This window comes from Lissotriton helveticus, chromosome 5_1 (assembly GCF_964261635.1).
Source record: "Lissotriton helveticus chromosome 5_1, aLisHel1.1, whole genome shotgun sequence".
Classification (NCBI taxonomy): domain Eukaryota; kingdom Metazoa; phylum Chordata; class Amphibia; order Caudata; family Salamandridae; genus Lissotriton; species Lissotriton helveticus.
In genome coordinates, this window is record NC_136065.1 from 2,070,191,801 (window position 1) to 2,070,216,400 (window position 24,600).

A 24,600-nucleotide genomic window follows, 5' to 3' on the forward strand; every position below is an offset into this window, starting at 1 on the left:
TACAGCAGAGGTAGGCTATTTGGCTAAGTGATTTCTTACGTATAAAACAAACGTTTTTGGCGAACATATCCATTGATTGGTGCCTTTACCAATTGGTCCATAGGTACAGCCAATTCCACTATTTCACACGGCAAAGGCCAGGACTATGTGTTATCAGGCCACTATCTGACTCCTGAGCAGGTAACTTTGTGTACATACCTCCTTGTCAGTCACTACCTTTTGAATTTTCTTTAATTTTCTGCTTTGACTTATCCTTTAGGGACTCTGTTTGGAGACCTTTTTAAAGTCGTTTCTTTATTGTCTTGCCTCTAGGAACAGCCCCTTCTTCCTCCCCTTCCCTCACGTCCTGACGAAGACCCGCGTAGTAAGGATCTACTGTCCTACATCCTATGGGTCGAAACGTAGACTTTCTCTACTAACTTGAACTCCTACAGAACAGTTTAATGTATATAGCTAAATAGGAGATTCTGTTTGAAAAATATGATGTTGATGTTCTCACACTGTTTTTGACCCCACGTCCGGGGATCTATTTAACTTTTTCCTGTGATTCTAAAATATGGACATACACAATTGAAGAATTTTTTGACTAGTGATGTTGAACTATCAAGAAATGTATATCTCTTTCCCCTGCACTTTCCCCTTTCCCCTGTGGGCATATTGAATTTGTGTGTATTGTGTATATATTTATGTTCTGAGTAATGAGCTAATGAATGTTTAGGACAGGTGTGGTGAAAATAAAAACACCTTGCACCCTGATTCAATCTTTTTTGAAATAATCCAACTCAAATACTGTGAATTTAGTAATTTGTTGTGTTCTGTCTGGGACCCCTTTTTTTGTATATACCGAGCAATTACCCAGGTCCCACTGACTATATGGGTCCAACCCCAAAATTTATAATAAACAGTTCAAAATGACCCCAAACAATGTTGAGAGTCACAATTGAAAACAGGCACTTAATAAAAAGGTATCCACGTTGCAGATATCAATGAAAGGCATCTATATTGTTTTTAAAATGGAAAGTTCCTACAACATGAAACTTGTCTAGAAAACAGTGAAGTCAGGTTTTGAACTTTCACATGAAGATTATTAGTGATATTCCAAGAACGAATCTGTAAACTGTTGATCATCTTTGTAGTGGCTACACATTTTAGGTAGATTGTTCTCTTAACTGTTTTTAAAATGAAGCTGCTGCTATTCTAAGACATTTATTTAGACTGTGCAGACCTAGGCAGGTATTTAGGTTTGACCATCTGAGTTAACAAGGTACCCCACTCCTCCAGATTTTCTTTTCTGGCACAGATCTTACACGCAATTTCCTCTGTGGCCTAAGTTGTATTGCGGTTTTCTGCAAAAAAAAAAACTTACTGACAAAAGGTCTGCAAAGGTCCCAGTACTGAAATGTTAAATGTTAAATGTCGTATACTTGTAAAGCGCACAGCTGCCCCAGCAAAGGGGCGTCCCGGCGCTGTATACCGCTGGGGAACCCGTCCTGGCTTTTTCCTGTGGGATGGTCCCCACTGGGAATCCCCAAGGTGGAGCCAGGCATCCCCGGCTTTGATGGGGCCGTTGTGGAGATTAGGCAAGCTAATGCCCAGAGTTGCCGAGTGGGACCCCATGTTAGAGTAGGCACCGAGGTGAGAATTGTCAAGTCCGCTGACGAGTCCGCTGACCCTGGTCCACGACCCTGCCGCGTCGGGAATTGAACCCTGGTCCCGGGCTGACTTCTGCTCCCGGGTCTGCCGCCTCTAACCACGGAGCCACACCACTCCACAGAATATAGATTTTTTTTAATCTGTTCTGCTGATTCAATACAACTTGGGGGCAGGTGGGCTCAATTGATAAAGTGACTTAACATCCAGGACTTGTTCAGCAATCACTGGTTTACCTTTATCATGTGAATTGAGTGTAGCTTGGTTTTGAAAGCCTTGGTTCAGATTATTGCATGGTGCAATGGAACCCCGTTGATGCTAGTTCACCTCGATCTGTCGGCAGCCTTTGACACCATCTCTCATCGCATCCTCCTGGACAAGCTACGAGAGAATGGTGTCGGAGGCATAGTCTTTAAATGGATACAAAGTTATTTGACCAACAGAACACAATGTGTTCAGCTGGATTCCTTTGTGTCACAGACCACTCGGTGGATAAGGGGGTCCTGCAGGGATCCATCTTAAGTCCCCCCTTGTTAAATATACATGTGGCCCCTCTGTCCTCAATTATTAGAAGCTGCGGGTTCGAGACTATCTTGTATGAAGACGACACGCAGGTGATAATCCCTATATTGGCGGACCCTGCAGTGACCAAAGCTACGTTTAAAAACTATATGTTAAATATAGCCATATGGATGAAAAAGAACTTTCTTAAACTTAATTCCATCAAAACAGAGATACTGCTTTGGTAAATCTGAGGAATTGTGAAACTCAGAATGGTGGCCATCAGAACTAGGAGAGGCGCCCTCACCAAGAAAATGGACTAAGAGTTTAGGCATTAGAATTGACAATAAACTCTCTATGGAGGAACAGGTGAAGGCGTTGTCGGGTACCTGCTTTGGAATAACGCGGATGCTTAGAAAGATCTTCCCCTGGATCCTTCTCATGGCAAGGAAAACCCTCATTCAGTCACTCTTGGTTAGTAGACTGGATTATGGTAACTCTACTAGTCGGAATAAGGGAAGAGTGAAATGATGGCTGGGTGGGTTTGGAGATGTATCACTAAGGTTTGAATATGGATTGGCACAGGGATGGACAGACGGATGCAGGTTACTAATATCCACGCTAGGTCACTTCAGCATTGCTAAAGGAGGTTAATAGTCCTGTGATGTCACTTCTTGTGCTGTCACTTGCAAAGTAGAGAGGAATAACATCTTCCCCTCGCCTGGGCCCCAAAAATCCTAGGGCCAGCCCGAGTCCTCACCCTTCTCAGCCTGGAAAAATGATGGGGGAGTCCCCCTCCCCTAGAAGCACCCGCCCCTCTGAGACACACATTAACAAGTTTTCCCTTCCCAGCTGAGGGCAGCTCACCCTGTCCAGGGTCTGATTTTAAAATGGGTTAAACAGCACTACAAGTCCCAGAATGCACAGCTAACCTCAAAACTAACGTAGATTCTCATGCTTGGACCTACACAACTTGATGTTTCTGAAACTCCCACATTGGAAAGAGTAGAGGGTAACTCCTGTCAGTGGGGAAATAAAAGGAAAATCGATGTAGTTGTCTTCTCCAAAAATGACCCCTGAATCCCTCGAAGCCCCTTCTGTCGGAGATTGTAGTAAGGTACCAGGAGGGGAGGAGATGACGACAGTTCGAGCTTCTCCGCCCCCCCCCTCATTTAATAGTCCCTTTGCAGACCCACCCAATGCCCCACGCGCAGGTGTTTTTGGCTGAAGCCTCGCCCCACGGCTGCATCATACCCCTGACTGTAGCGCGATAAAAAAAAACAAGCATTGAAAATGCAATAGGTCTCGCAATAGAAGAGTTTGACATTTTTCGTTTTGCAAATGGATGAGTGGTGTTGCGTGGATGAGTGGCGTTGCGTGGATGAGTGGCGTTGCGTGGATGAGTGGCGTGTGTGAGTGGCGTTGCGTGTGTGAGTGGCGTTGCGTGTGTGAGTGGCGTTGCGTGTGTGAGTGGCGTTGCGTGTGTGAGTGGCGTTGCGTGTGTGAGTGGCGTTGCGTGGATGAGTGGGGTTGGAATGCAATAGGTCTCGCATTAGAAAAGTTGTAGTTATTGGTCTTGTAAATGACAATTTATTTATTTTTGCGTTGTTAAAATTGCTAAATTGATGGCTTTGTCATTTACAATGCCAATAGTTATAACGTTTGCAAATGTGACACCTATAGCATTTGGAATGCAACATGTTTTGTATTTACGTGACTTATATGGCAGCTCTGGTCGTTATGCTACATCTCTAGATAGTTTTATCTTCCGCAAATGTGACACCTATTGTAACACAATATGTGTTGTGAGGGTGAGTGAGGGTGAGGGGTTGAGGGTGAGGTGTTGAGGGTGAGGGGTTGAGGGTGAGTGAGGGTGAGGGTGAGTGAGGGTGAGGGGTTGAGGGTGAGGGGTTGAGGGTGAGGGGTTGAGGGGGTGAGGGTGAGGGTGAGGGGTTGAGGGTGCGGGGTTGAGGGTGAGGGGTTGAGGGTGAGGGGGTGAGGGTGAGGGGTGGAGGGTGAGGAGTTGAGGGTGAGGGGTTGAGGGTGAGGGGTTGAGGGTGAGGGGTTGAGGGTGAGGGTGAGGGGGTGAGGGTGAGGGGGTGAGGGTGAGGGGGTGAGGGTGAGTGAGGGGTTGAGGGTGAGTGAGGGTGAGGGGTTGAGGGGGTGATGGGGTGAGGGTGAGGGGTTGAGGGGTTGAGGGTGAGGGGGTGAGGGTGAGGGGTTGAGGGTGAGGGGTTGAGGGTGAGGGGTTGAGGGTGAGGGGGTGAGGGTGAGGGGGTGAGGGTGAGGGGTTGAGGGTGAGGGGTTGAGGGTGAGGGGGTGAGGGTGAGGGGGTGAGGGGGTGAGGGTGAGGGGGTGAGGGGTTGAGGGTGCGGGGTTGAGGGTGAGGGGTTGAGGGTGAGGGGTTGAGGGTGAGGGGTTGAGGGTGAGGGGTTGGGGGTGAGGGGTTGGGGGTGAGGGTGAGGGGTTGAGGGTGAGAGGGTGAGGGGTTGGGGTGAGGGGTTGGGGGTGAGGGGTTGGGGGTGAGGGTGAGGGGTTGAGGGTGAGGGGGTGAGGGTGAGTGAGGGGTTGAGGGTGAGGGGTTGAGGGTGAGTGAGGGTGAGGGGTTGAGGGGGTGAGGGGTTGAGGGGTTGAGGGTGCGGGTTGAGGGTGAGGGGTTGAGGGTGAGGGGTTGAGGGTGAGGGTGAGGGGTTGAGGGTGAGGGGGTGAGGGGTTGAGGGTGAGGGGTTGGGGTGAGGGTGAGGGGTTGAGGGTGAGGGGGTGAGGGTGAGGGGGTGCGGGTGAGGGGGTGAGGGTGAGTGAGGGGTTGAGGGTGAGGGGTTGAGGGTGAGTGAGGGTGAGGGGTTGAGGGGGTGAGGGGTTGAGGGTGAGGGGGTGAGGGTGAGGGGGTGAGGGGTTGAGCGTGAGGGGTTGAGCGTGAGGGGTTGCGGGTGAGGGGTTGAGGGTGAGGGGGTGAGGGTGAGGGTGAGGGGGTGAGGGTGAGTGAGGGGTTGAGGGTGAGGCGTTGAGGGTGAGTGAGGGTGAGGGGTTGAGGGGGTGAGGGTGAGGGGTTGAGGGGTTGGGGTTGATGGTGAGGGGTTGAGGGTGAGGGGTTGAGGGTGAGGGGTTGAGGGGGTGGGGGTGAGGGGTTGAGGGTGAGGGTGAGGGTTGAGGGTGAGGGTTGAGGGTGAGGGTTGAGGGGGTGATGGTGAGGGGTTGAGGGTGAGGGGTTGGGGGTGAGGGGGTGAGGGGGTGAGGGTGAGTGAGGGGTTGAGGGTGAGGGGTTGAGGGTGAGTGAGGGTGAGGGGTTGAGGGGGTGATGGGTTGAGGGGGTGAGGGTGAGGGGTTGAGGGGTTGAGGGGTTGAGGGTGAGGGGGTGAGGGGTTGAGGGTGAGGGGGTGAGGGGTTGAGGGTGAGGGGTTGGGGTGAGGGGGTGAGGGGGTGAGGGTGAGTGAGGGGTTGAGGGTGAGGGGTTGAGGGTGAGTGAGGGGTTGAGGGGGTGATGGGTTGAGGGGGTGATGGGTTGAGGGGTTGAGGGGTTGAGGGGTTGAGGGTGAGGGGTTGAGGGTGAGGGGGTGAGGGTGAGGGGGTGAGGGTGAGGGGGTGAGGGAGAGGGTGAGGGGGTGAGGGTGAGGGGTTGAGGGTGAGGGGTTGAGGGTGAGGGGTTGAGGGTGAGAGGGTGAGGGGTTGAGGGTGAGGGTGAGGGGTTGGGGGTGAGGGGGTGAGGGTGAGGGGTTGAGGGTGAGGGGTTGAGGGTGAGGGGTTGAGGGTGAGAGGGTGAGGGGTTGAGGGTGAGGGGTTCCTTGGGTTTGTAAGCAGGGCACGCCAATCTCCTCCCTGCCAGCATGGCCGCCGTTTTCAGCACTGGTAGTATTTTTTCTGGTTTCACACCGGAACCTTCGTGCTCTTGGTGCGGGTGACCGGGGGAACGAAAACATCACGGACATGTTCCGGAAGTCCTGTGTCAAGCAGGCAATTTTTGATGTGAGGAATGTGCTAGCCTTGTGGCCCTTGGCGGATAATGGAAGGTAAGGAAGGGCTGAGTACGAGAAACGGTGTGATAGAGGGCGGAGGATTGGGGTATTAAGAGGTTTACATAAAGACACCAAACACTGATCATATTATTCGACAAGAGCCTAGAGGTAGTTGGTTTCGGCGATCAAACGATACAGGGTATCGAAAACAAATAGGACATATAAACCAAGGGGACACGGGCAGGCTGCACGCAGGGCACAGGAACAGGGCACTAAAGACTGAGGTCGTAAGCATTATCGCCGATACCCGAATCTTAAGAATTACCGGTAATATACACCAGCTGCCATCAGAGCCAAATTGGCCTGGGTCTGAATAAGAGGAGGGTATGATTTCACGAGTGACAGAGGGAGATGCCAGGCAGGGATGGGAGAAGAGGCAGATAAAAGTATGGCTAAAGCAATGATGACCGATGAGGGTCTAAACAAATAAATATATGCAGTACAAATTCGGGGTCTTATTTACAAGCCCCGTACGTCACTTTTCCCTTTAAAAAAGACGCAAAAGTGGCGCTAGGTCTTGTAAATAAGCCCCTCGGTGTTAGTGTCTTACTGAAGGAAGGGTCTGCCTAACTCTTCAGTTCTTTCTTGAGCGGTCACCCTTTTCGGGTTTTGCGAGAAGCCTTGCTTTATAAAATGCGCATCCCATTATATAAGAAGGGAAATCAGGTAGGCAGAGCTTGGCAGTTATAAGAAATAGACCAGACTGTCTAGCAAATACGTCTTTCCAGGTCAGGCAAGAGACCGGGACCAACTAGACTGGAAATGAAAGGAAACAAGACGGAGGGCATTGCTGTGGGGAGGGGGTGGAGGAGGAATGCACACGGCGGGCAGGGGAGGGGGCGGAGCGGGGAGAGCGGCATGAGGGTGTGAAGCAGCCGGGGCCTTTGAAGTGAAGCTAAGCTTCACTTCAAAGGTGTCGGAGGAATGCGGCTGAGGGAACAGACGGCGATTTGGTGATGTGCACGCGCATTTTAGGTCAATGCGCAAGCGCATTGACCTAAAAGCCACGGGCACAGCACCAAATCGCCGCAGTTAGGTAAAGGTCTGCCTAACTCTTCAGTTCTTTCTTGAGCGGTCACCCTTTTCGGGTTTTGCGAGAAGCCTTGCTTTATAAAATGCGCATCCCATTATATAAGAAGGGAAATCAGGTAGGCAGAGCTTGGCAGTTATAAGAAATAGACCAGACTGTTTAGCAAATACGTCTTTCCAGGTCAGGCAAGAGACCGGGACCAACTAGACTGGAAATGAAAGGAAACAAGACGGAGGGCATTGCTGTGGGGAGGGGGTGGAGGAGGAATGCACACGGCGGGCAGGGGAGGGGGCGGAGCGGGGAGAGCGGCATGAGGGTGTGAAGCAGCCGGGGCCTTTGAAGTGAAGCTAAGCTTCACTTCAAAGGTGTCGGAGGAATGCGGCTGAGGGAACAGACGGCGATTTGGTGATGTGCACGCGCATTTTAGGTCAATGCGCAAGCGCATTGACCTAAAAGCCACGGGCACAGCACCAAATCGCCGCAGTTAGGTAAACTTTGTTTAAATCGCAATAGTCTCGCTCTGCTCAATGCGCATGCGCATTGACAGGCGAGACCTAAAAACTCCACTTCAATACATAAGGGAACCGGTGATAACGAATACATGGTAAACATTAAAAAATAACTCAACGATGAGTTTGGAAGTTTTTTATTAACAGTGCGATTAATTAAAATCTTTACAGTAAAAAAATTAAAAGTACAGAAAACGGTAATTCTAAAATTTCTTTGCATTATTTAAAACAAACGATGTTTGATTTAAATAATGCAAAGAAATTTTAGAATGACCGTTTTCTGTACTTTTTATTTTTTTACTGTAAAGATTTTAATTAATCACACAGTTAATAAAAAACTTCCAAACTCAACGATTAATAAAAATATAAAACCATCAAGAGAGTTGCAAATCAGAGCGAGTGAACAAAGAGAGAGTAAAACAAGAACAGGATTACGTTAATAACCGTTCAAATATGCAGAAACGTGGACATCAACCGATAACGAAAAAAGAAATCGTCAAACGAGCGCAGCACCCCAAATAGTGAAACTGCTGCATTAAAATTAACTAAGGAACAAACGTAGACCATAGATAGGGACAGGCGGGAAACTAGAGCCAAATTTCGGGGGGTGGGGGGGCAATATTTCGGGGGGGGGGGGCTTAATTCTTCCAACCATTGACAGAGTGGCTGTAAGATGGGGGGAACACATGACAAAAGCCTAATTTACACGTAAATGGTCTTTTAAAGACCTGTTAAGTACTCGGGTGCGGCTGCAATTAGATGCTCTCCAGCCCCGTGAGCCCAATGGGTGTTGCGCGCCTGGATAGGGAGCAGTGAATTGGTAAACGTCACACACCGTCACGGAATCAATCACAGGCATTTAGTGGGGAGGGGTCAAAGGCATAGAGGACGGGCCCCACCTGAGAGTCGGTTTATAAGCAGGTCCCACCCATTTTTGTTGTTACCCGCCAGTTTTCTGAGCTTCCCTTGTATTCGGTCCTCGATCCAGCTCCTAGAAGCATGAAGGCTTTTGTCAGCGCCGCGTTCCTCCTGCTCTGCAGCCTGGCAGTGGGTAAGGATGAGGTGTAATAAAGCGCCTTTGTAGATATATCTCTTGTTGTAGGCGGTGTATGCGTAAAGAAAGATGCGCACTCGACGCCAAAGTAGGCATATGTCGTTTGATGCGAACTTAAACTAAAATTCCGCACAACTCGGAACCGCCTTCCTTACCCCCAGATAAGGCATAGTGACTCCTGCAGACCACCAGGGGGCCGCATTAACTGCGTTTAGTTGCATATCTGACTTAAAGCAATGAGGTGCCCTTTGCAGCCAGGGGTCTGTACTCCTAGGGAGGGGGGACTTTTTGTAATGTTGTTTTGATTGAAACCCAGCCACTGACGCTGTTCTTCTGAAGCGTCCACTACCCTCCCGTGTTATAAAGCGGACTTCTGCGCTGTCCTGTTGGTTTGAATCCATCAAGCTGTAAAACTTGACTTCAGGGCCGTGCGACCGGTGCCGCCGCACCGGGAGCAGACTTCGCGTGCGAGTGCCTGTTGGTTAGTTTATATTGTTTTTAAAGCACCCTCATCCGCGTTCCTGACCTATCCGGCAATTTTTAGCCAGGTATAAAATGTCAAGTTAATTCTGGTGACTAATGTTCTTCCTGGAGAGATCGTAGTTTTGTCTGGTGGACGTCTAGACTGGTGGAAGTTTTGATTCTTCATAAGGCAGTGCAGAGGGTTAATGTGCCTGCTGCAAAAAATGTGTACCCTGTGAATCACAAAGTGAATATAACATAAGTAGGTCAGTGCGTTACTGCTTTCGTCAGACTTATTTTTGTTACTTGCAGTTTACAAGTTAAACTTCTAATGAAAAACAGTGTTCTTTTAACTGTCGTTAAAGAACTGAAATGCAGACTTCAAGTTCACCCCAGACTTTCATTATTATAATGTTTTACAAAGGGTTAATTTGGGTAGAAATAATTTCTGATTATCAGAGAACCCCTCCAACCATTTTGTTATGTTTCAAATTCTGAGTTTGTGCTTCGCCAGGCCAAGCCCCGTAAACGATACTGCCTACCAGCATGGGTGACATATAAATCCTACCCCTTGTAGTCCTCGGTCTTACGTAATGTGTGATTTTCACATATAATGTCTGTCATGTGTGCACAATTTAAGGTGCTTGGACGTCCTTCACTTTTATGAGTGACGCTATAAAACTAATGAAATGCATCCGAGCGAGAGTGGTTATGGAGACTGTTAAAGGGTGGTAGTGCGGGAATCTGTTACGGAGATGCTCATTGGGCGAGCGCCAAAAACACGTTGTCCCAGAGGGCGCCACCACTACTAAAGCCGGCCCTGCTTGACTTTATACAACTCAAGGTTATTTAATGGGCAAACAAATATTTAATTGTTTGTTCCAAACCAGCCGGCATCGCCGCTAATTGAGAAATGTAGGGCTCTTAGGTCAAGTTGAATTGATCAGCAGTAGTGATTTAGATTTTTTTTGTTGCACTTTTATATAATACAAACTCACCTAGAAGGCATTTGATCTCTTTGTATGAGCACCAGTTATATTACGTGTGTGTGTGTGTGTGTGGCGGCGGGAGTCCAGTCTACAATGAGCGAAAATAAAAACAAGAACCACTTACTTTGTTCTCTGCTAGGGCATGGTGGGTGTGTGGGTTTTGTATGTTTGTAATTTGGTTCTCCCTTGAACAAAGTGAATTGTTCATTTCTATCCATTAGAGACGTAATTGCGCTCTCAGTATCCAGTGGCAGGTGACCCCTTGCCCTTGAGGGTGGACTATTCTTCGAGATTAAGTGATTTTGCCCAGAATCGCATCTTGAGCTGACGCCAAGACTCTAATTTAGAGCAGTTCACACGGCGGCAGCTCAAGTCCGTTATGCCACACTGCATTTGATCCCACAATGCTTTTGCCGACTGTTTGGTTTACTCGCTGGTGTGTATGGGGAGCGGATGACTTGGTCAAGTTTCCATAAAGCAGATTTCTTTTTAAAGTCTCAAACTTGTCTTGTCCGCCTGCAATGTTGTCCAGTGCTTTGTGGCTTCTAATCTTTCATTTCCTCCTCCAGGTGAGGGGCTGGAGTGCAAGCAGTGCGACTATCCGTGTCTGTCTATCACCACTACCACCTGTGGCCTCCTCCAGACGTGCGACACCCGCACAGCCTCTAAAGGTAGGTGGCGGCAACCTAGCACCCCTGGTGGCTGGAATTGCTTTTGGTTTCCAATGTATTTTTTATTATAGGATCAGTGGTAGGAGTCTAGGTTTCTAATAGCTGGAAGTCACCGTATATGTAGCAGGGGCGGCTGGTGACATTTGAAAGTGGTGTGGAGTAAACTAATTTGCATATTGCACCGCAGCGAGCGAGCCCGAACCACCTTGCATCCATCCATACATCATTCATGCATCCACCCATCCATCCAGCATCCATCATTCATTCATGCATTCACCCATCCATCCTGCATCCATCATTCATTCATGCATCCACCCATCAATCCATCCACCCATCCATCCTGCATCCATCATTCATGCATCCACCATCCATACATCATTCATGCATCCATCCTGCATCCATTCCTGCGTCCATTCATGTGTCCACCCATCCATCCATCCTGCATCCATCATTCATTCATGCACCCATTCATTCATCCATCCACCCATCCATCATCCATTCCTGCATCCACCCATCCATCCTGCATCCATCATTCATTCATGCACCCAACCATCCACCCTGCACCCATCCTGCATCCATCATTCATTCATGCATCCACCCATCCATTCATCCACCCATCATTCATCCTGCATCCATTCATGTGTCCATCCATCCACCCATCCATCCTGCATCCATCATTCATTCATGCACCCATCCATCCTGCATCCATCATTCATTCATCTACCCATCCACCCATCCTGCATCCATCCTGCATCCATCATCCATTCATGCATCCACCCATCCTGCATCCATCATTCATGTATTTTTATGACCATATAACTTGCACACAGCTTGTCAGTGTTTAATACCAGTCTCGAACTTTGTACTCCAGCACCAATGATACATGATTAATATTAATTGTTTTTAAAAACATGTATTTATTTGACACCAATTTCACACCTTAGTCGGAACATCATTTTTATTTGTTTTTTAAAATACCTATTTATTTAACACCAAAGTAAGTCATGTGTACATTTTTATGGTTCGATAAGAGGCTCGAACCTGGTTTCCCAGCACCAAAGTCGGCCGTGCTATCCGTCAGGGGTTATGTAACCGGGCTATGTAGTGACCAGCCAATCCTGCGCCAGGATTGGCTGGGGGGGCACCATGACTCCTCGCCTAGTCGCCCTGTGTAACCCCGGGGGCTGCGGCCCGCCCCCTGGTCCTCTCTCTAAGGGGAATTAACAAGAAAACGATCTGCGCATGCGCGGGCATGTTTGTGCCCAAAAATACACTTGAAACCAGCACAAGCACCAATATTGCCAACCTATTTCTACTGTGAACCTTACTTGTCACTCGAATTACAGAAGAAAAACAGTAACTCTTGTGGAATTCCTTTTCCAGAATGAATCAAATGAATTTAATTTAATTTTTCATTAAGGTGACCAATTCAATGGTCGCAAGTTTTTTTCTGTTTTTTACACAACATAAAACTTATTTTTCAAATCCACATCACATATAAAAAGACATAATCATCCAACATAACAGCTTTCACTCAAAACACTCATACATCACAGCACATCAATATATACAACATATATTTACTTTGCAACAATATTTACAATTTCCTGGTCAACGTAAAAAGTAGCACTGGAAAAATACAAATACAATGTTTGTATGATTTGAATTCAATCCGATATTCCTAATGCTTGTTGAGGGGGTCTACGCGTTTCGATAACCCCTTAATGTGGGGAAATCTAGTCAGGACCATGTGCCTGTAAGTGAAGGACAAAAATGGATCAGCCTGAGGGGGGAGGAGAAGCCCGGGGTTTGTCACAACAGTGTAAAAGGGAAAGACAATCCTACCTCTTGGGTGCTCGGATTTCCTTTCTAAAAGATGTCACTAAAAACGAAAAACAAAACGTCTATTTAGGCTCTATTTCCAGAAAGAGTTACACACTATGTGATTCTCCGATTCATACGTGTATACTTACATATCTAAGCTACCGCAGTCGAATGTGGGTTCAGGATGTGGAAATCTGTAAGAATTAGATAGAAGGTTTGAGCGCGGGGAGGCGGGTGTTTGCATAGAATGCAGGGCAGAGGGTGGGCAGTCTTACTTGTTCAGTGTAGGCGTCTGCCGGAGTCTGGGCGGCCAGTGAGTCCGCTGGTATTTGGCTGAAATGGAAACGGAGACCTGGATGAGATCTCGGTTAGCGCCTTATGTGTGTCCTGGGTCTAGGCAATGCTCGCGCTAGTGTATTACCTCTGAATTCCGGTAACGCTGGATCAATCAGGGTTTCTGCGCTGTCTCGCCTCTGTTTGGTCAATGCGGGAACCAGCGTCGGCTGAAAAAACAAACGGAGACCTTAGTAAGATCTCGGTCAGCGTCTGATGTGCCTTCTAGATCTAAGCCATCGTCGCGCTGATGTGTTACCTCTAAATTCCATTAACGCTGACTTGATCAGGGTTTCTGCGCTGTCTCGCCTCAGTCACTCAATGCGGGAACCAGCGTCGGCTTCACAGTGTTGGAGTCCTCGCGTCTTTATGTTTAACCCACTTCCTGGTTCCAGGGATTCTGGGAATTGTAGTATCTTCTGTTGGTCGTCATGACGACACTTACTTTGCAGGGAAACAGGTCAGATCGGACCTCGTGTAATCGACCTCTATGGCTCCAGTGGAGGAGACAGTTATGCAAACAGCTATATAAGTGTAGCAAAAATAGGTATTCAATGTTTACAAACGGTATATTTCAGAGAGTTCATTTAACCCGTTTGTCGCCGTATCAAACTTGACAATTAGCATGGCCTCGTGGCGTGACAGTTTTTCTTCAATATCTCCACCTCTGGAGTCTTTTTCAATTTTTGAGATCACTGTCCACTTAAGTTCTTCTAGTGTGTGTTCATGATTTTTCCAGTGGTTGACTAGTGGGGCAGTCGTCACGTTCTTCTTTATTCGTGACTTGTGTTGGGTGATGCGACATCTCACCTCCTGGCTCGTTTTTCCAATATATAATTTGTCGCAAGGGCATCTTACGCCATATATAACATACCTCGATTTACAATTGGTGAATTTGTCATGTCTCCAGAATTTATGTTGGTGTTCAAACACCTGTCCTTCCTCAGTGCTTGCACAACAGATGCAAGCTCCACATCTATGATGACCTTGGATGGGTGGTAATCCTAGCATTGTACCAATAGTAGCTATTTTCTTTTTCATACCTGCTCTAACCAAATGGTTTGCAACGCTTTGGTCTTGTTTGAAGGCAAAAAGCGGTTTCTCCTTTAGCGTTTCGTCGATGTTTTCCACCAAGTGCCAATTTTGTAGAATCGTTTTTTTGAGCTGGTTAGAGTTTGGGCAAAAAGTTGATACGCATACTATCCTGTTGAGGGTTGTTTTTTTTTTTTTTTTTACTAGTAACGTCTCTCGAGGTATCCACCATACCCTTTTCATTGTTCTTCTTAGCAATTTCTTGGGGTATCCTCTTTCGGTTAGGTTGTACTTTTTTTTAATACTTTTTGCCCAAACTCTAACCAGCTCAAAAAAACGATTCTACAAAATTGGCACTTGGTGGAAAACATCGACGAAACGCTAAAGGAGAAACCGCTTTTTGCCTTCAAAAAAGACCAAAGCGTTGCAAACCATTTGGTTAGAGCAGGTATGAAAAAGAAAATAGCTACTATTGGTACAATGCTAGGATTACCACCCATCCAAGGTCATCATAGATGTGGAGCTTGCATCTGTTGTGCAAGCACTGAGGAAGGACAGGTGTTTGAACACCAACATAAATTCTGGAGACATGACAAATTCACCAATTGTAAATCGAGGTATGTTATATATGGCGTAAGATGCCCTTGCGACAAATTATATATTGGAAAAACGAGCCAGGAGGTGAGATGTCGCATCACCCAACACAAGTCACGAATAAAGAAGAACGTGACGACTGCCCCACTAGTCAACCACTGGAAAAATCATGAACACACACTAGAAGAACTTAAGTGGACAGTGATCTCAAAAATTGAAAGACTCCAGAGGTGGAGATATTGAAGAAAAACTGTCACGCCACGAGGCCATGCTAATTGTCAAGTTTGATACGGCGACAAACGGGTTAAATGAACTCTCTGAAATATACCGTTTGTAAACATTGAATACCTATTTTTGCTACACTTATATAGCTGTTTGCATAACTGTCTCCTCCACTGGAGCCATAGAGGTCGATTACACGAGGTCCGATCTGACCTGTTTCCCTGCAAAGTAAGCGTCGTCATGACGACCAACAGAAGATACTACAATTCCCAGAATCCCTGGAACCAGGAAGTGGGTTAAACATAAAGACGCGAGGACTCCAACACTGTGAAGCCGACGCTGGTTCCCGCATTGAGTGACTGAGGCGAGACAGCGCAGAAACCCTGATCAAGTCAGCGTTAATGGAATTTAGAGGTAACACATCAGCGCGACGATGGCTTAGATCTAGAAGGCACATCAGACGCTGACCGAGATCTTACTAAGGTCTCCGTTTGTTTTTTCAGCCGACGCTGGTTCCCGCATTGACCAAACCGAGGCGAGACAGCGCAGAAACCCTGATTGATCCAGCGTTACCGGAATTCAGAGGTAATACACTAGCGCGAGCATTGCCTAGACCCAGGACACACAAGGCGCTAACCGAGATCTCATCCAGGTCTCCGTTTCCATTTCAGCCAAATACCAGCGGACTCACTGGCCGCCCAGACTCCGGCAGACGCCTACACTGAACAAGTAAGACTGCCCACCCTCTGCCCTGCATTCTATGCAAACACCCGCCTCCCCGCGCTCAAACCTTCTATCTAATTCTTACAGATTTCCACATCCTGAACCCACATTCGACTGCGGTAGCTTAGATATGTAAGTATACACGTATGAATCGGAGAATCACATAGTGTGTAACTCTTTCTGGAAATAGAGCCTAAATAGACGTTTTGTTTTTCGTTTTTAGTGACATCTTTTAGAAAGGAAATCCGAGCACCCAAGAGGTAGGATTGTCTTTCCCTTTCACACTGTTGTGACCAACCCCGGGCTTCTCCTCCCCCCATAGGCTGATCCATTTTTGTCCTTCACTTACAGGCACATGGTCCTGACGAGATTTCCCCACATTAAGGGGTTATCGAAACGCGTAGACCCCCTCAACAAGCATTAGGAATATCGGATTGAATTCAAATCATACAAACATTGTATTTGTATTTTTCCAGTGCTACTTTTTACGTTGACCAGGAAATTGTAAATATTGTTGCAAAGTAAATATATGTTGTATATATTGATGTGCTGTGATGTATGAGTGTTTTGAGTGAAAGCTGTTATGTTGGATGATTATGTCTTTTTATATGTGATGTGGATTTGAAAAATAAGTTTTATGTTGTGTAAAAAACAGAAAAAAACTTGCGACCATTGAATTGGTCACCTTAATGAAAAATTAAATTAAATTCATTTGATTCATTCTGGAAAAGGAATTCCACAAGAGTTACTGTTTTTCTTCTGTAATTCGAGTGACAAGTAAGGTTCACAGTAGAAATAGGTTGGCAATATTGGTGCTTGTGCTGGTTTGTAGTTATATATATGAGGCTTGTCCTTATTGCCATTGAGCCCAGACCCTGTCTTGGTATTGGTCAAAAATACACTTGCGCAGCTGCAGCAGCCCGATCCTACCCCCCCCCCCCCCCCATCGCACTGCGGGAAGGTCGGGTGTCTCCCGGTTTCCCGGCCGGCAGATAGCGCGATTTTTTAAAATAATTGTGTTTGGCTTCTAGTGACGACGTGGTGGGTCCATGGGGCTTAGTGAGGCTTCGCCCCTACGCCCCAATGGATGCACCGCGCATTATGTAGAAAGCCCCTGTTGGTTTATAGCGCACGTGTCTGCAGTCTGGTCTCCCGGAGCACGTGCTGTCTCTGGTGGGTGGCATCACTCCGGCATGCTGCGGATTCTCTGGTCGTGGCACTAAATCAGGGTCGTATTGGTAACACAGGCACTCGAGTGGCCGGTGTCAAGTTCCAGCTGTGGGCTGCACTCCCATAACCACTGACCTTTTTGTGGGATTAGCCTTTATGGTGCACAAAAGACAGGTTACTCAAAACAGCACTGCTGTGTATACTGTAATATAGCACACATCCTATAATTGTGCTGGAATCAAAGCAGTGAGTTAGGAGCTTGCTGCTAGGGTTGCTGGAATCAAAGCAGTGAGTTAGGAGCTTGCTGCTAGGGTTGCATGTTTATATCATGAAAGGGCAAATTCAGCCTTTTATCCCTCTGAGGTCGATAAAACGAGGACCACTTAGTTGATGATGATGATAAACCTGTTATCAACTCTTATAAAATAAGAAATGTGTGCTTGCATGTGCTATATTGTAAAACATTTGTAATATCCTAGTTCAAACAGAGGGTTATGTAAGAACGTTCAAGATTTTACCTAATACACAAGTCACTTTAAGATGCACTAAAAATATTTGCAATTATTATGCAGCAGGGAGAGTAAATAATGCAGAAAGAAAGGCAAGTTATGCTTGGTAACGCAGTGCATTTTGTCTCAGTTTTTCATCACTGATTTGCTTTTTTACACTTAACAATGCATGGGCAAAGATTTCACCTCATTAATATTTTAACAACTTAAATCCGCAACTGAGAGGTCGCCTGCAACTGAAGAGGACACAATTGTTAGCATTTTTAGTAACTTCTGATCCGTTTGCGCGAGAAACTATTTTCTTTTTATTAAAATCTGCAAATTGCGCAGAAGATGATGGATTATATGGTAAGTGAGGCACATCCATAATTATGTGGAAAACTTCATGCCACAGAATTGCATAATTCCACTGGCCCTTCCAGCAGGATATGGCATCGCCCTGCTTGTTTGTTAATCACCAGGCAGGGGCTCAGTGTGTGGATTGACTACCTCAAACTACATATGTTGATTACTGCTCACAGTTGGCTCACCGGCCAGGGGTTGGGGGCGTTACATTGAGGAGTGGGTGGGGTTGAAGGGTGGTCCAGACAGTAAGCCAAATAATGAGAGAAAATCGAAGGCAGAGAGACGAAGGGAACCTGATCAAAGCTGAAAGCATTTAAGAGAACAGGACAGAGCCCAAACCAAGATAAGAGAACCGGCCATGCAGAACAATGTAGTCCTTTCCAGCCCAAGCATCTTGTCCCCCCTTCCCGCCAGCTCCTCCATAAAGCGCTATTTTTAAAAGCCCTCTGGGCTGAATGTATAAAGTTGTGTCGCTAGAGTTTAGTACACATGGACGTTATTCTGAGTATCATTACCAAAACTGCAGGTGGATGTGGTAAAGGCCTCCGCCCATCTGAGAAGACCAGTGAGTTCATGAAGCGCTGGTAACCTTGTTATTTTAGTGACTAATTTGTACTGCAGTTTGAGCGTCCTGCCTTTGTCCCCCCCCCCCCCACATCAAAGACTTAAGAGATAACAATCTAACAACAAGCATTTGCAATGTAATAGGTCTCGCACTTGCGAGAGTTTGAGCGATTGGCATTGTAAAAGGCAATGTGTTATTTGTTTCAAAAACAAATAAAAGGCATTTGTTATTTACAATACAATAGCCCAAACTTGCGTAAATGCGAGACCTATTGTATTGCACATGATTGTTTACTTTGTTGCTTCTCTCCTTCTAACTGGTCGTCATTATCACCCATCCCACTCCTCTTGTTCCACTTCTATCCTTGTCTCTGCCATCATTTCTTCTACCTCTATTTCTAAAGACACCAGTGCTAGAGTGCAGGGCTCGCAAGTATCTAATGGAGGATTAGTCTGGAGACCAACCCTATAGGAAGGGATGGAAGTGAGTGACTTGTGAGCAAAGACTTCAGCTGTGTTTGACAAACTTTTAAAGAAACTGGGTAGCAGCAAGTCCTGCAGAACCGGACACCTATCTTCTCAAACCTGGAAGACCAAACACTCCTTCCGGAACATATTGCAGAATCGGAAGAGCTCAGAACACCTTCCGTGCTCATGATGAGCTGAGCTCGTCATGACACGCGCGGTGCTCACTAGCGGGGCTAATTCCCCCGCTGTGCTGAGCATTCTATGAAAAAGGGTGTGGTCATGACTAGCTCAGCTCGACACCGTGCAGTGTGACGTGCCGAGCTAGTCACAAACACCATGACGCTGCGCACGCCCCCTCTCCCCCCAGCTCCGCGGGGTAATTAGCCCCACGGCAAAGGGGTTATGCCGCTGATAAAGTGAGCTTCTTTTATTGGCAGTTTAAGGGACACTGCCCCAGTGAAGTCTGTTTTCCCTTTTCTCCAGACGTTCCTGTATTTCAACAAACGGATTAGTATCACCAGGGTGAGATTGGCAGGGAGGGCAATTGGCCTGTGCCCGAGGGGCCTGTGTATGTCCAGCTTGTGGGCTGATTTTCAGTCTGTGGATCAAGAAACCCATACACCTGGGGTATTTTTTTTTTTCTCTTCCCCCCCCCCCCCCCCCCCCCCCACCTCCCCTGTAGAGCTTCGGGTGAGAGGTAGTCTGAACAGGCCACATATTAGGCCCATTAATTGTTATTTGCAGAATGACAATGAGGCGTGAGGAGGGCGTGCATCATATAGTGCACCTCCCATCCTGGGGCATAGAAGGTGTCAGTGAGCCTTTGAGAGGTGTCTTTGGACCAGTGCAATTAACAAGTGGTTGGCACAAGGAGGAAGCTTATGACCCCCACAGCAGGTCACAACTGTAAGATAGACCAGCCTCAGGTGCCTGCTGCCAGTTTTCTTAGACTGAGGTTAGGAGTTTTATTCAAATACTTTGCAATAGAATTGGAGAGAAAAACGAACGCAAGTTTTAATTAACTTTCCAATAAAAAAAAATCTGAATAGACACGGGTAAGAAGAAATCCCCTTTTTCGGAATGAATGGTGAACTGAAATTATGGGCCACTTGTTTAGTGGGTGCCCGGGCCTATTTTTCATCCCAATCCAACTCTATCCCACGCCTAACCTACTACAGCTCACATAATCATTGTGACTCCTACTTACTGTAGCACCCTGATGCCAGTTTTGGGTCACTGTATTGCTTTATAAGTGACACATTCATACAGCTGAGAAATGAGGATTCACTTTCCAAGGTCTCAAATCTTTACCAAAACCTATCTTTCCATGAGAATCTGTCCTGGAAAAATTAGACATTCTTTGCATCATTTTTCGTACCCGAAAAATCCAGTCTACTCTTGGCACATGTATGAGGTAAAACATTTTTAACATTTGTGTTGGAAATGGCCGTTTTTGCAGGGTTCTCCCCAAACTTTTCGCTTCTTCCTCCTATTTTTTGCTGACCTGTTTGTGTTGGTTTTGGGACTCTGGGCACTTTACACAGAGCATATGCACTGATTAGCAGTGGTAAATTGTTTTATGGATTGGTGTTTGCATGATTGGATATTTGATGTAATTGTTTTTTTTCCTAGTAAAGTGCACGGAGTGCCAGGGCCTGTAAATCAAACACTACTAGTGGGCCTGCAGCACAGATTGTGCCACCCACGTGAGTAGCCTTAGAAAGGTAACTCAGACCTGCCATTGCAGAGTCTGAGCACAGTTGGTAACTGCCATGTCGACTTGGCCAATGCACACACTTGCCAGTCCCTAACCATTCCTTTTCGTACATGTCAGGCTCCCCTAAGGTAGGCCCCAAGTAACCCTGTGGGCAGGGTACAGTGTGTGTGTGTGTGTGTGTGTGTGTGTGTGTGTGTGTGTGTGTGTGTGTGTGTGTGTGTGTGTGTATGTGGCCTGCACTGATGGTCCATGTTCGTTTTTCACTATTACAAGGCTACCTGTTCCCCATAGGACCGAATGGGAAGTTTGTTTATAACCTCTCATAAATATAACTGTCACTGGCGCTAGGTAGGTAAATAAAATGTAATATGCCTGAACTCAGAATCTAAAGATGCATCCTTTTAGTGAAGGTGATTTTTACGTTCTGTGTTTGAAAGTACCACTTTTAGAAAGTAGGTATTTTCTTGCTCAGTCATCCCGTGTGCCTCTGTTGGAATGTGGATTACCTGTCTGGGGTTTGGATGACAGAAGGCTGGGGGAACAGGAGGTTCTCCAGATAGCCTCGGTGGGTCAGGAAAGGGCTAAATCAAACTGGGTTGGGAAGGAGATTTCCTTGCACCTCAAAGGGCCTGGTCTGCCTCTGACAGTGCTGTCTCCACCGCTTGCCAGAAAATCACACTTGAGAAGGCAGAACTGGTTCTGGCTGGACACGTACACCATCTGTCTAGAAGATCAAAGGATTTTTGGATACAAATTCTGGGGACCAACCCCTGAACTTTAGAACTCATCTGGATCAAGAAGACTGCCAAGAAGAAGAGCTGGAGAAGCTGTTAGGAGGAACGACTGCTTTTCTGGGCTGACCTGCAGTGGCTGCTTCTGTCTTGGGCAGTGAAAGGCCTGGCCTGTACTTTCTGCAACCTAATTTGTGAGTCTCTCCAAGGGCTTGAGGTAGAGCTTGTCCCCTGTTCACGAAGTCTAAGGCACTGCAAAGACTTCAAGCTCTTCTGCCTGCATCACTGGTGACTGTTTTGTGCTGCCACAGAGTAAAAGTAACCTGACGCCGCTGCCGACTCCATGTCCTAAGGGCACCGCCACCATGCTGCACCATGACCCTGGTCTCACTGCTGACGCTGCTACCATGCTGCTGCTCGCACCGCCACCTGTGGGCACTGCACTCCGCACGGCTTCATGCCGAAGGCTGGACACTGCAGAGCATGGCCACACCGATACCCTGGTCTTACCGACTCCTGCTGACGCCGCCACTGACCCGTTGCTCGCACCACGACCTGTGGGCACTGTGCCCCACTTCACGACTATGCTTTGGCTTCCCCAACGACTATGTTCCACGCCAAAATAGACGCCGCTGCTTGCACCATGATTCGAGGGCACTGCTCGTAAAGCTACACGGCCCACCGCCCTCATCCCTCCCCGCAGCCTTGGCCTACCGACGCCAGCACCATTGACTCAATTTGTCAGCCGACAACAGTGCTTCAGCAACGACTATGCCGCTGCTTGCACTGTGACTAGCAACGCCTTCACTGGTCTCACCGACTCCATCTGATGGCGCCACAGAGCCGCTGCTTGCACCGTCACCTGAGTGCACCACACGCTGCACTTCGCACCACAGCACCTGACTCCAGCTGGCGCCAGCGATCCTGATCCCAACAGAAAGGAGCTCGACCTGCTACGCGAGTGACTTCAAGGGCCTCGGCGCACTGCATCTCTAACAGGTACTGTTTGCAGGTCTCCCCGACACCATAGCTGGTCCATGACCAGCCTGAACTGTTTAGATTTGTTTGCTCACTACACCGTGATAGCCCCAGACTGAGCTATCGACTTCAAGGAACTGTTTTTAAAGCGCATTTTGATAACTGTAGATCTTCAAGTACTGTGGATTCTTATCGTTTCTGGTCTTGTGTATATAAAAATATTGGCTATTTTTCTAAACTGGTGTGGTGTCCTTTTTGTAGTGCTTACTCTGTATTACTGTTGGCGATGTGCAAATGCTTTACTTACTGCCTCTAAGATAAGCCTGACTGCTCGTGCCAAGCTACCAAGGGGGTGAGCAGGGGTTATTTTAGGAGTGAAACTCCCTAATCCTGACTAGAGTAGTGGTTTCTGCTTGGCTTTGGCACATGCCCTAGCTTACCAAAAATCCAATTTCTAACCATTTGATACAAACCTGAACTAAGAAATATAGGGAATGTTACCTTCTAATTCCTAAGGGCAAGCTCGGCGGTGTCCATATAACAATTACTTTGACAGACTAACGCCCCCTCATCCCCAAACCTTGGTCTTGCTTTTGTCTCTTTGCAGCTGCAGCCAAGTTACCAACAGTATAGTTTTCAAGTGACTTGAGGGCTAACAAGACGTTACTACTTATGGGTGCATTAATATAATGCTGGTATGTTAACGCCCTGCATGGGAGATGTTGGAACCCTCATAATGCAGTGGAAGAGCCAGCAATTACTGGGATGGGTGGGTTGTCCAGTGAGATGGCAGTGGCAGTCACTGCTTTCTCGCCACTGGGGCATAGGTCATAGGTTTTTGATTAGATATTCAGAGCCAGTGGAATTATGAGGTTGTGTGGCCATGGAGTTTTGCGCATAATTTAGCATTTGCCACATAATCATTTGCTGCATAATCTGAGCCGGAGACAAAATATATATATATATTTTAATTAGAATTGCCAAAGAATTAAAGTTACTAAAAATGCAGCAGAATGTATTGGCGCGCAGTGGAAGGCCCTAGTCCAAGGGTGCCTGGGCAACATTCTGTTGCTTATTGCTATATTTGAGTGTGTAACTGGTGCTACTTGTGCCCAGACAGTGTAAACCAGTATAAAAATAACAATCCAGTAATACTATCGCAATTTGCTGTGTTACACTGTAAAATTTGTCTTTACTTGATGCAAAATTTACTCCATACTGCCGCATAATTAGGCCCGCCCCAGCCACATAATTCCATTCGCACTTCAAATTGTTGTCCATGCCAGCTGCTGCCAGGCAAAAACAGCCCCCAGCATGACCATCTGATGGGGCTTTGGTCCAGTCTGTTGCTTGGGTAGGAAGGGTGTGCTGGTAAGTGCCGCATGAGGTCACCATGTTATTTAAAGTGGTGGAAAGAAAGTGGGTGATGTAAGAGGGCACACCTCCTGCTTTCTTAACTTGCCCATCCCTATTTCACTTTGATCTGAACTCATCCAGACTGATTTTAACCCCTTTTTTTTTTTTCCTTTTTTCTTCAGGTGTAATCAAGATAAAGGCCAAGGGGTGCCTGGATGTCACAAAGTGTCTTTCTAACGAGACCAACACTATTCTGGGTATAGATTACACAGTCACCCATTTCTGCTGTATCGGTGACCTGTGCAACTCTGGCACTGCTGTCAAACTCTCCATGCTGGCTGGACTCGCTGCCCTCCTGCATCTGCTGAAGCTCCTTTGAAGGATCCTGATGACTTCTTGGCACTTTGAGATGAGACTAGGGCGGGGTTGGTTTGGGAGGATAGCTACTCAGTCTGGTGCCTTGGACGTGAAGTACACTTCTCCTGTTTGTGGCCTGAAGTGTTTCGAATTAACAATTTTATGTTTTTCATTTTGTAGTTCTTCAAATGGACCTTATCTGAAATAAACCATACATTCCTCACCCTTACACCGTGCTCTCAGAACCAGGACCTGCCGGATGAAGGCAGCAGAGGGCGAGGCTCCCACCCTGCTCCGGTCACTCATTGAATCAGAGCAGGGTCAGCTGTCCTTTGCAGCCTCAATCTGTACCCATCACTGCTGTCCAGTGATCTCTGCTCCTCTTCCTTCCCTGATTGGTGCCGCAGCCCCACCTGCACTTGCTTGACTGCAGTGCCTTGCTTTGAGTTGCACTTGTACTAATTTTAAATGTTTGCAGCACATGTGGTGCTTTACATGCAGTCTGAAACAACTGCTTGCTTTCTCCAAAATCTTTTTTTATAATAAAGACTTTATCATTTCATTTCATGAAGCTTTATTCGGTTCAAATAGAGGACCATAAAAGCACATGCAACACGATAAAAAAAAAATACAATTGATACATAATTCGTAATCATCACATCGAATAAGGTGTAATTATTTATGTTAAAGACATATCTAGTCGTTTAACCAGAGCAACAATTATATTTCTAAAAAATCATGCTTTTCCTAGCATTGATGCACCGATTTAAAAACGTTGCAATATAAAACCAGATGTCA

General features: G+C 47.0%; 1 protein-coding gene across 1 annotated transcript in view; it reads left to right on the forward strand.

The window, feature by feature from the left end:
• Positions 1–24,385, forward strand: part of LY6G6D (lymphocyte antigen 6 family member G6D) — a 125,828-nt gene extending 101,443 nt beyond the window's left edge. Inside the window, exons 2-3 of the mRNA XM_078641510.1 lie at positions 10,778–10,879; positions 23,628–24,385. Of these exons, the coding sequence (XP_078497636.1) occupies positions 10,778–10,879; positions 23,628–23,824 (299 nt within the window). The 3' untranslated portion in view covers positions 23,825–24,385. The remainder of the gene's footprint in view (positions 1–10,777; positions 10,880–23,627) is intronic.
• Positions 24,386–24,600: the final 215 nt, after the last annotated feature.